The sequence below is a fragment of the Fopius arisanus genome, unplaced genomic scaffold (assembly GCF_000806365.1).
Source record: "Fopius arisanus strain USDA-PBARC FA_bdor unplaced genomic scaffold, ASM80636v1 scaffold00058, whole genome shotgun sequence".
NCBI lineage: Eukaryota > Metazoa > Arthropoda > Insecta > Hymenoptera > Braconidae > Fopius > Fopius arisanus.
In genome coordinates, this window is record NW_011887797.1 from 152,483 (window position 1) to 164,861 (window position 12,379).

At 34.1% G+C, this 12,379-nt stretch overlaps 1 protein-coding gene across 3 annotated transcripts in view; it reads right to left on the minus strand.

Annotated features, from left to right (window-relative positions):
- Window positions 1–416: 416 nt before the first annotated feature.
- LOC105268486 (mannosyl-oligosaccharide 1,2-alpha-mannosidase IA) overlaps window positions 417–12,379 on the minus strand; it is an 83,345-nt gene continuing 71,382 nt past the window's right edge. For all 3 annotated transcript variants that reach the window (XM_011308085.1, XM_011308086.1, XM_011308087.1), the window contains exons 4-9: window positions 7,761–7,940; window positions 7,012–7,225; window positions 6,453–6,677; window positions 5,610–5,815; window positions 4,349–4,543; window positions 417–2,634 (exon numbers count right to left, since the gene is read on the minus strand). In XM_011308085.1, coding sequence (XP_011306387.1) covers window positions 2,512–2,634; window positions 4,349–4,543; window positions 5,610–5,815; window positions 6,453–6,677; window positions 7,012–7,225; window positions 7,761–7,940 — 1,143 coding nt within the window. In that variant the 3' untranslated portion in view covers window positions 417–2,511. The remainder of the gene's footprint in view (window positions 2,635–4,348; window positions 4,544–5,609; window positions 5,816–6,452; window positions 6,678–7,011; window positions 7,226–7,760; window positions 7,941–12,379) is intronic.

The following is a 12,379-nucleotide window of genomic DNA, read 5'->3' on the forward strand; positions in this document are numbered from 1 at the left end:
TGAAACTCAATTCCGTTTAAATGGAGTTGATTCATTTCCGATATCGCTACATATACGACCCAACCCTTTTGAAATCTCGTTGGAGGGGGTTAATAGCATGATTCATTATTAAATGAGCTGCTCTGAATGACGGAGAAAGGGGTGCGATTGAAATTTTAATAGCCTTCCTTTTATATTAATTATAGAGATGAGTCTTTTCAAATTGCCAGATTTATCACTGGCGTGTACATCTACGGGTGATTACATCAAATAAGTACGTAATGCGATACCAGAGAATTTATGTTGATACATATTTATTTAATCATTGATTCGTGTTGAATGAATAATCACATAAATTCAATTTCAAATGAAATTTCTTCATTGCTATGATTTATCAGTTATCTCGCAGATATTTACACATTTAATTTTTTTTGACATTTCTATTGTGTAAAAGAATGCCTCAACTTGAAATATATTTATATCTGTGTTATTTATTTATTGGTACATAATCTCTACTACATGTGTTCGTTAAGTTATGCCAATTTGGAAGTACTTTTTCAATTGAAATTCTTCCAGGCAGTTTAGGCTGAACAAAATGTGTGGTTATAAAGTTGATGAGTACCTTTAGGTTTGCAACTGAAATGTTTCATTGGTACCCGAAACCCTCAGTGAAATTCATAATTCTATTCATTTTCTGAGCGTTGAAAGTAATATGCTCTAGTCAACAATAATAAATTATTAAATATCTATTCACAATGTTTCCCCATAGGCGATTAATTATTACTATCAATTGCTGACTTTGACCGCTCTTCTTTAATATATTATTACTACCGGTAATTTCTTGATACATCTGCTGTACCTCTTTCTTTCTTAAGGAAATAATTCTAGATTTGTCTGTTTAATACAAAAATGAGTGGTGATCGTTAAGTAATTGCGAACTTTATGTATAATAGATTGGCTATTTGTCTCCTTAGAAATAGATGTACGTACATTATTTTCTTTTTCCATTCATATAAACATTCTGTCTCAATAAACAGTAGTTACACAGGAAGAATTTGCAGTTAAAGTGTTGTTTGTATTTTTTTTTGGCTTTGTATGGCCATTCTCCGTGACAAATTCGTACCAGAAGACTTTTAAATGTGAAGAAAATATATTTCGAAAAAACATGATCATCGCGTTATGATAGTCATCGGCACCATTAAGTACCACACATGCCATTAAAATTTATGGAATACAGTCCTTTCATTTTACTCGGAAGATTTTCGTGTCGATATTGACTAATTTACAATTTTTTATTTATCTGCTCATAATAAAACGATGATTGTGACAATCAACTGTTCTTTATGCAAAAGAAAAAATGTCAGGAATCTTTCAAATTTATATTTTACATTTTCGTTGCAACAACTACACTATTGCATTCGTCCTCAGCAAATCAGCAATACGCTACTTCACAAATCTCATACAGAATATGACATTTATGTAATTTATTATTTACAAATCTAGGCTTGATACACATTTCTCCTAAGAATCGTATATTTTTTTATCCATTTCTCATTTTTTCATTCACATTCTTATCCAAGTGCTAAGTGTCTTCTTATGATAATTAATAAACCAGCGATTGTCGAATTTATAAGTATGTTGTCAATTTCATCAATCTGATGGCTATTTCGTTTAAAATCGAGTCATTCATTGATCGATAAGAAAACAATAGCACACAATCACACAGTTATGATGAATATATAGTTGTTAAGGGAATAAAGTGGACTTGTCATTCATTATTCTTAAGTGTATTTCGTTTCCCACTTAAAATCTCGATTGTAATCGCTCATCGAGATGGAATTTCTACATACATAACTTCCTTTTATGATGGAAACAAAATTCAATTTTCATTAATTTTTACAATTAAAAATTTCTCAGTCGAAGGAGCACTTGTGTGAGGGACAGCTAAGACCAAAAAAACTGAATGACAGAAGATGCTGATTGTCTCATCGGGAGACATTGAACTATCCAATTATTTAAATCTATTTCTTAGCTTCTGGAAGCCATTAATTATCTCTACAGAATTATCCATTCATAAATGCACAACAGTAATTCATCTCAATTTTATCAGAATAGTTTCAGCGTTGTAACACACGACACGCAAAGCCAGACACAAAATCGACAATTCCATGAATTAAAGAATCGTATTACACACAACGATGACTCATACAAGGGGAATTAGCGTGCATCCTCAGTAGTTTAGGCCACATGATTGAACATGTAATCGCACATGATAATCGACGGGAGACAATCAATCTCAATTACCTGTCAGCGAAAATCAAACATTCACACTTGTCACGATTTCCCACGAAATCTTGTTATTTACAATTATTCTACTTGACGATTGACGATTCACTTAAATTTCACCTAATTTTCCAATCGAAATTTGAGGGGGATTTTTTTCAAACATGAAGAATCAATGGGTTGATCAGTTGAATATTTCTTCGATCAACGAATATTCTATTGCAGCGTTTAAGGTGTTCAATTGTTGATTTATAATTGTGGTGCACTACGGTACAGTGGATTCCCTCTGATGGGTAGGACATGCGCTTCTGAATTGAATACCCAGTCATCAAGGCTTATCAGGTTATCATCACTGAACAGTAGATAAAGGTACTGCGAACAGAAACAGACACAAATCAATAAATATGAATAAATTGCATAGAATTAGGATTTCTACTATTTCCTATTTTTTCCCTATTCTCCGTAATCTACGATCTATTAACAATTATAGTGATATTCAGTTTACGGTCGTGGGAATTTTATTAAAAAATGGCCACTGAAGCGAAAAAAAAATCGGCTGTCACCAGATAAAATCGTCAGTCCCCAAGATTTCTTTCAATAATTTACTTCGATGTCAAATTTTTCATGCATTTTAGCACAAAAAGTGTACTTTTACGGGAGACCCATCTGAAAAATTCCGTCCAAAAATCGGCAGTAGCCCGTAAATACTTGTGACTAGAGCATCTCTGACTCATCATCGTGGCTATTGAGTTAGTGGACGTCTACTTTTACCCTTACAATGAGAGAAGTACGACCATTCAATCCCATTGATAGCAATTTAGAAAGTGGTCGCTAAATTTATAAACGGACAATCAATGATGAACACAAAATAACAACGAAATTGTTGATTACTTCGATATCTTAGTATTCCACAATATTATACTATTGTTATACTAGAATAATCAGTAACGTTTCCTGTTCACTTTTCCATTAGCTAGATCAATCCATAGTGTATTTATAATCACTAATGCTGTTGCAATAATAAATAAAATAACGGGTTGAGGTGCCTGAACTTTCGCAATTCCTTATAATTCATAACAAATCGGGATTGAATTATTCCAAATATAATCCAATTCGAGATAGTCAAATTGTTCGAAGGCAACTGAATTACTCCATGTACTTTCAAGTAATTTGAATTATTCAAATGCAATATCGAGGCCATGAAATCGGAGGAAGTGACAGTCAAAAGAAAAATAATTCTGATTGACAAACAGAAAATAATGAAATAATTTCTAAATAATTACAAAATTTTCTTTTTAAATAAAAGTTTTACCTCCCGTTTAAACCTCTGATCATATTATTCAATTTGCAATGACCAGAAATCGACCTACAGACAATCTCATTAATCCCTATTTCCCAATTGAGCATTACAGCCTAATCAATCTACTTTTTACAATCCCAATATTTCGAAAAAATAATGTTACTGTGAGCCCCTGATCCGGTAGAGTTCTGGATCCATTTTAAACGTCATTGACAGGATCCCGTTGAATTAATGTAAATGGTCATATGGCTTACAGCCATTAGAGGATTACGACTGATTGTAGCACACTAGTGTGAGAGGAAGGGAGATGGCATCATCGGATGCTACGAAAGTTACATGGAAAATGACATATAACGGAAAATGCACTTCATCGGCTTTAGCTTTTAACGACAGGTATAAAAGCTCATAGCTCTTGACGACCGATGGTTGACGTTCAGCTCAATGTACATTTTTTACCCTCCCCACCTCCAGACCCTTTTTCTCTGTCGTGAAATCACAGTTTTTTTTTTTAAACTACTAGCTGTAAAATGTTAACAGCCCTAGTTTCCACTGGATTTCGCGGGCGTCACACGAATTTATGCGCCAATTGATGAATCGAAAATTGGAAACATTTTCCATTAGTCAACTAAGTCGGTTGCACAGCAGATGAATCAGTCATTTTTTTGCCATGAGTTTTTTGTTTTTCATTTCCATTTGCAAAATTCAAAGTATCAGACTGGATGAATCGGGTTACACTAGAAAGTATTCAGAGCTTTGAAGCATATATATTTTTTTAATCCAATTTACCTTCAGTGTCTCAGCGAAGAAGTAACTCTGTTGTACGTCGTCCTTTGGTGAATCTGCCAGATACACATTACTGAGTCCCGTGAATCCTCCAGGTACACGACAATGCTTTTCCAGCGCCTGTACGGCTTCCCAACCCCATTCTCGGTATTTAGGATCTTTCGTAAGCCGCCACATGACGAAGTACGACTCAAATGTCTGCGAAAATGAACGTCGGAATTGTTCTTCAAATTTACCCCGGAACCATTTTGTTTCTCCTATTAATCTCATTCATTAATTTCACTCATTCAAAGATAAGAAGACAAAATTTGTGCAACTCCAAGCATGATTACCCGTCGACCGTGAAAATATCACTTCTAAAAATATTAAGTACGCTGAAGTTCAAAAACAATATTTTTTAATATTCTGTACAATATAATGATTGATTATTATTCTTTATTAGCAATTATTACCATCATTTATAGCTATGATTATTTATTAATTATTAATGTGCCAGAAAGTATGACAAAAAAATAATCAAGTAAGAAGCAATAAAAATGACAATCTAAAAAAATTTCACATCTATTATATTGGCCAGTGATATTATAACGCATGAGATTCAGATAATCAATATTTTTACTGGCAATGGTTTCACAATTATTATTACATTCAGTATTATAGAGACGTGATACCTTCAAGAATAATCCAGGAAATAATGATAATGGAAAAGCATCATGAACACGAATTGGAGATTAAATGAGATAACAAAGTTCGGAAAAATCATGGAGTGGTAGGAAGTGATAAAATCGTAACAGTTCCAGACTGTTGTGTATCAGTACGAGTGGTACTCACTGATACAAACAAACCGAACGCCTATGGCGTCTACTTTCCAGACTGAAGTAAATTCTCTGAATAAAACAGAATTTTTATTATCGGAGAATATCGAGAATTTCTGTCCAGTCATCCTCGCTCTTGAGTGGCCAATTAATCACGTTGAGTTCATTAAAAATAATAGCAATTGATATTTCTCTTCCATTTGATCCCTTCATTATTTCTTCTCATCAATCAAATAAATCTCTTGTCTGCAGTTCTATTCATATATAAGGGGATTTACCATTAAAATCAAATTCTCGGCATTATTCAGGGATTTCTAATTAATATACGTAATCTGTTAGCCTCCTTAATTGATTATTAATTTTTATCCTGCATTGCTAGGAATGAATCCGATATATTTGTTGCTGTCTGTTTATGCGAGCGAGATAAAAGAGTGAAATGGGATATTTACTTCAGGTCGAAGAATGTAATATTTCTCTCCACTCCTGAGGCTTCGTGCCTCATTTCCCTCGATGAAGTGAAAAACTTCAGGTCCCAGTTTAGTTGCACTCCGATCGTAAGATTCGTGACAAGTATTTGTCAGGCCCGCCGCTATATTCATGTATTTTTTAGACACCTCATTATCCTCTGTTTTAGCCCCCAGCGAGAACATTCCTCCTGCAAAAATTAATTCGACAAATTGGTCCATATAATCATTTTATTCCAAGGAATATTTCATTGGAACGATTTAGTATTAATTCATTCACGAGGAAAAAGGGCGCGCTTCGCGTGCTGTATTAATTATCCAGTTGTTTATGCATGTAGTGTATGATTGTTATGCATTTATTTATTCGTCAGAAAATCATATATCATCCATTGCCGTTTTATAAATTTGGTAATGTATTCAACAGATACAATTTAACTGAATTTCGAAAAGCAAATTTTATGAAATTCAATGGAGTCTTTCCATGTGCCTGAAAGTAATAGTTAATTCAAACAGTTGATTAAAAATTGATATAAAATTATATGAATAACGATATTCAGAGAATAATTCAGCGCTCGAAGTGAGACAAAGGATTGCTTTTCATTTTAAAATCATAAATAATAAATCCGGAGATGTAAGGGCCGAGAGGATTTAGCACAAAAATGTTTAATTATTCGAAGAAAATGACTGATTAATTCATGTCCTGTTTGCCCTGAATTATAAAATTGGATAATACTGATGAACAAGGTATTCACTTAAAAAGTAAGGTTCAGTAAGAGAATAAAGATTTAAGAAAATTCATAAGAATAATCGATAGTTTGTGAGTATTACCTGCGAAACATGCGAGATGACCCATTTTATGCTCAGGCCTCTCAAACTTCAAATCCATCAGGTATGTCAATCCACCTGGCGATTCTTTAACCATATTCTTGACAACAGCCGCTATCGCCTTGTCGTACATTTGTCGAGCCTCTATATCCTCCTTTCCAGATTGAATCCACGCTTTCAGGAGATATTCATAGAAACTATCGCCCAATCCTCCCAACGACATGTGATCTTTACAGAAGATAAATATGAATAATTCCGACGTCCAAATTGATCTATTTGATCGTGGTCTTGAATATAGGACGTGTCCATTTAAAACCTGCACGTACTATCGAATTTACTCTCAATTGTATCTTGGGGGCGTAAAGTATTTATAAATTGTCATTCCACTCATGAGATTTTTCCTCTTATTTCTGTTTACGTTGTTATTAATTAAAATAATCAATCAAAATGCGTAGATGCGGGTAGTTTTTAATTCAAAGGCACTCGACATCCGTTTATTATTCATCATCAAAGTACGAGGTAACGAGAGGGTTTTTTTTTTAAAAAAAAAGGATGTACTTACGTTGGCCCCACTTTCCAGTCCGCGGATTGATGTAATTTGGATAGAGCCCTTTTGGCTTTTCCAGACTTTTCAACACTTTCCTCACATTCTCCACTTTACTCTTGAACACTGGATTGCCAGTTATATCACTGAGATACGCGAATTCAAGATGCAAAGTGCCAATTTCAGAGAGAATACTGCAGCCACTGCTTGCCCATCCGTAATTTCTACTTATCTATAAATTTGCACAGTTAATTAAAGAGAGATAATCCAAAATTCATTGGGAATTTCATTAGACAGGGGTAAAAACGAATTTTCATTGAACAATGATTAATACCAATGGAATATTAATCTGGGTAATTCATTTCTCGTATAGCTCGTGGACATTTCATATGAGTAATTACGTTGAGAGTATTAATGATGCTGGATCCCTATTCAAAAGTATAATTACCATTTATGTCGTCTGCACAAATGGCATTTTGAAATTGGACATTTGTTTTACTCTCATTATTTGTTCAAAAATTCGATGCTCGGACTCCTATTATGGTACAAATAAACTCGCCACGCATTGATTGAGTATTCCGAGGAAATGAATCAGGTGATCAATAGATGATTTGAAAAATGGGTGGAATTGTCCAGGAGACATTAGACCAATCAGTAGTCCTGACTGATGAATAATCATTAACTCTGCAATGATTGGGCATTATTAACGCCACGATAGCAATTTCGGTGGAAAGGAGATGGGGTAAAGTTACAGTATCTTGACTTGCCCCAGTGTGCAGGTTGATGAGGGAATGCGGTATTCCAGTTTCCGTTTGAAACGCCGGTAGCATCCGTTCACCCAGCTGAGCAGCCTTGTCACGAAACATCACATCACCAGTGAGGGCATAGCACGCTAAAAGGCTACCCAAGAATCGGATGTTGGTTTCAAATAATGATACTTCCGAATTCTGAAATAATAATTTATTATTATTTAAACCAGAATTTAATGAAAATATTATCAGTGGTGCACACTGAGGAAAATGTTTCCTCTTTATCAACTAATTTAATCTCACATTATATTTAGATTACGAATTATGCTCTAATTATTGGAATAACTCCATGAAAAACTTATCTCAAGTAATGTTTCGCCTGCTTAACTATTTCATCTTGATGTTTAATGAAAAATTAAAGGTGTATTCAAAACAATTATCAATGTGATTCGCATCAAGTGGAAAATTAAATAGATTGGTTACTCTAATTCATGTGATTCTTGGATTAATTAATAAAATATTTATTATATTCATTTGATATTATTTTATTTCGTGATGTGACAGCATTAAAACAGATCTCGAATTCCAAAATGACGTTTTAATAGGATAATCTAATCGTTCGCGTATTTCAATAACAATCATATATTTGTATCTCTTATATCTCAAATAATATTCCGTCTCATTACCAATTTCAATTTTATGTTTAATGGAAGAATAACGGTGCAGTCGAAACAATTATCAGCGTGATTTGCGTGACATGAAAAATGAGAGAGAGGGAAGGCAGGAAAAATGAATACATTAATGAGGTCATGCTTCATGTAGAATTTGTATTTTTCATTTTGCAAAGACATTCTTTCGGAATAGAGGAAAACGGACTCCCCCTGCATTTCACACAACCATTTGTATAGATATATAAGTCCAGGTTGAGCTCTTTCCCAGGGGTTCTGGCAAATATTTTTCGAAGGCGCGGGTCGATGTTAGCGCGCTCGTTATAGCAATTCAACATTGCTAGTCTGGAGGCAACTATGGGGAGGCACTAATGGACATACAGTTATTTGTATATGTCATGGATTTTCACGGAGAATATTCCGGAGATGAAAGATTGAAGGTCAGATTGAAAAAAAAAGAGTTTTGTTTGTTTGTTTGGCAATCACCGATGGTCTAGCCAGGGGTCTCCCACTGGACGGGAGGTGAAATTATTGGGAGACAATTAGCAGCCACGCCCCCATATATCCAACCTCTATGTATTTTCACCTATTTTTTCATTCTCCCTTTCTCTCTGTTCTTCGTCTTTACATCCCCCGTTTGTATCTACCGGTTAATTAGGAAATTGAAGTTGACTCGTGAGCCATGAAAATTGCTCGCCCATGTTTACCCTTTCCTTTTTATTTACTGAAGACATTTGCTCCGGGTACACTTTTAAAAAAAATTAATACTCAGTAAACTCCTATATAGCGGATCAATAATTGTTTTTCTGCGAAATGAACGGTGAGGGGATTGAAATTGCGAAGAACTATTGTGGTTGGATTTTTGGGGTTTAATTAACTTGTGGGGTTCATTGATTGATTAGTTTTGGGGAAGAGGTAGGGATTCATTTTTTGTTTGAAAATTGTTTCCATCCACCGGGAAGATAACACACGTGGAACTAATTAATCCTTTCAATTAAGACTCTTTTCGATGAATTTTTGTTATTTATGAGACAATGTTGATAACAAATATCGAAAAATAAAAATGAGAAAAAAAATTGCTCCATAATTTTTGTGAATTCCGCATTCTCCGCGATTTTTTTTCCTATGCATTGTAAATTACTTCTGGTTGCAATTGAAAAATAACTCTGTGTGATGGGTCAATTCGCGTAGGCAAAATTTTTCGAGTTCTGCTTCATCATCGTTCGATCTTCATTTACGTGACCATCATTTCGAGCAATATTTTCTGCTTATTCGTGTACACCCGCACTGGACAATGAGAAATCGGTACTAGTCCTAAAATATATTATTCTTCATTAAAAAGTTCAGAAAGTGTGAGGCCATATTAATCAACATCAATAGATCTTTTCAATCAATAAATTAAATCAATTAAATTTCGACCTTTCCCTCATAATAATTTATAATAATTATTCGGCTTCCTAATAAATTCGTATTGAAAGGATTCATTAAGAATTTTATCGCTATAATATATAAGCAGAAAATTAACAAAAAAAACATAAATATTCACTTTTATATTGATTTATTGTTAAATTAATTTATTCTCATTGAAGTCAACGTATTATTCATGTACTTTAATTATAAAGTAAAAATCAAGACTCTATCGGTTACGTTATTACAGATTTTATTAATCGCATGAATTTTATTGTATGTACATATGAAGATTATACATAAATGGCAGTTTTAATGAAATATGGTATTGATATGACCTTTGGACTGGAGCAAATGTAAATAAAAAATTTACTGAGTGCGTAATTGAAATACCTCCTGGCACATCTCGGTGGCAGTGGACTGAAATTTAGTTGAGTGTGTTCTACAAAGCCGTCGAAATTTAGCACCAGCCGAGATAATTCTTCGGATACACCTGAGGCTAACCGAAAGAGCTTATATACGTTTTGAGTTAATATATGCGAGGTATGAGAATAGAGAGGGGGGTCAGTATATTTAAAGCATCTAAAGCCTCCATGAGCCTCACCTATGCCTGTAGTTGGCATTTCATATACTAATGGTGTACTCTAAGTAAAAGTGTAAGCTTTGCGACAATTACTGCGCGGTTGGATATTCAATATTCTTCTCCATCTCAATCCGTTCCCACCGGGAAAATTCATTTATCACACTTTCAATATTTGTTCACGGCACATTATCATTATCTCGTATAACTCATTGCACTCACATTTCTCATTTTTTTTCCGCTATGATTTAGGAGAAAGCCGATAATGTGCCGCAAAACGGAGCACGCATTTTTGGGTATTGTCCAATATTCGGACGTCTCAATAATTCATCTGGCTAATTGATTTGATTGAAATTTTAGTGAATTAATTATTTCGGGAATTGACGGAAATCCTGGGGACATGATTTCTATTCATAGAATTTCTATTTCATGGAAATTCTGGATTAAGCATCAAGTTTTTATAGATTTTTTGAAAACGAATTTTAAGATAACCAAGGAAAAAGTATAAATTTTTGACTGAACAAATTATCTATGCCAACGAAATTTATGAGTGTCAAACAGATTGGGGCGAGATAAAGAATATCAATGAAGATTGCAGTTGTTTATTTGATAAATTTAGCTGGTAAACATTTGTTTATTGCGAAAGGTAGTTTTATTTTTGTTTTTTAATGAAGATGTTGAAAGCATTTTCTTTTGTGTCGTTTTTGAGAATAGTGAGTGTTGCAGAGCAAGTGGATAATACTGCCAATTTAAATGATGATATTTGCAGGGTATACTCCGCAGCGCAGGGAATAGGATAGAGCGCCGGGGTGAGAAGTATGAAACATAGTATCAAAGAGAAAAGTATTCGTTGCTAATGAGCAGTACAAGTGACGCGTAAGGTTCTAACAAGTTAACGATAATTTCCTTCTGTTGAGACATAGTTTACGAGAAGGTTCGATAATTATTCCATAATTATAAAGTTGTCGTTGCGATGAAAAGTTCGTCCTCTTCAAGTTACACGCAGAGAAGTAGGATAAAATGTATTGTGTATTCCTTGAAAGTTTTCCCTTCGTTCTATATTAAAAAAAAAATTGCATTTGTTTTCTTTAGATTAAGAACAATCGTAAATTCTACGAAAATTGAAAAACAAAGAAAACGCATGCTGAAAAACGTTCATAAATAACACAAAATCAATTTTTTATTGAATTAAATTCCCTGGCACTTACGTCCCTCTGTCATTAAGTGGTATAAAAGTTTTCATTGAAACTTTGAAGTACTAGCACCGCCCGCGGATATTGATATTCCATAAAAGTAATGCTCTCCGATTTTTTTTTCCGGCATTAATTTTTTTATGAATAATATCGAAGAAAGGGTTACCTACATCTTATATACTCCTACATACATATTGTTTATTATCTAAGAGCAAACAGAAGGATCCGCATTAAATTTTACTGTAAAAAAATATAAGTAGAGAGTGCATTTATAGCAGAAATAAATCAATAAAAATTCCAATACCTGAATTTTTTTTAGTCAATTTAGGAAACCGAATGCGCGCTTCGCCCCCGCCTTTTGGTTCCGTTGTGTTGATGATGACATAGCCAATGAGAAAACATTGAGATGACATTGACCAATGAGAAAAGAGTTTTATTCCGAATGGCCAATGAGAAATAGGATGACGCGTGGAAAGTCTTACGCATGATGAATAATCCGAGTGGAAATTAGTTCAGGTCTACTTGAAGTCCGATCAGAACTTGATTCAGTTTCAGTGCGGTTCGCTTGATCAGGTAAGATCTGATCAGAACCTGACCAAGGTTTGATCCAACGTCTCGGATCCTAAAAACTACAAGCGAATTTAGATCAAGTTCTGATCAGACAGGCCTGATCAGATGACACTTGATGAAAACTTGATCAAGTTTCGAGGCAGTATATTGGACCCTATAAACTACAAATGGCTTTACATCAAGTTCTGGTCAAACATGCCTGATCAGATGACACTTGAT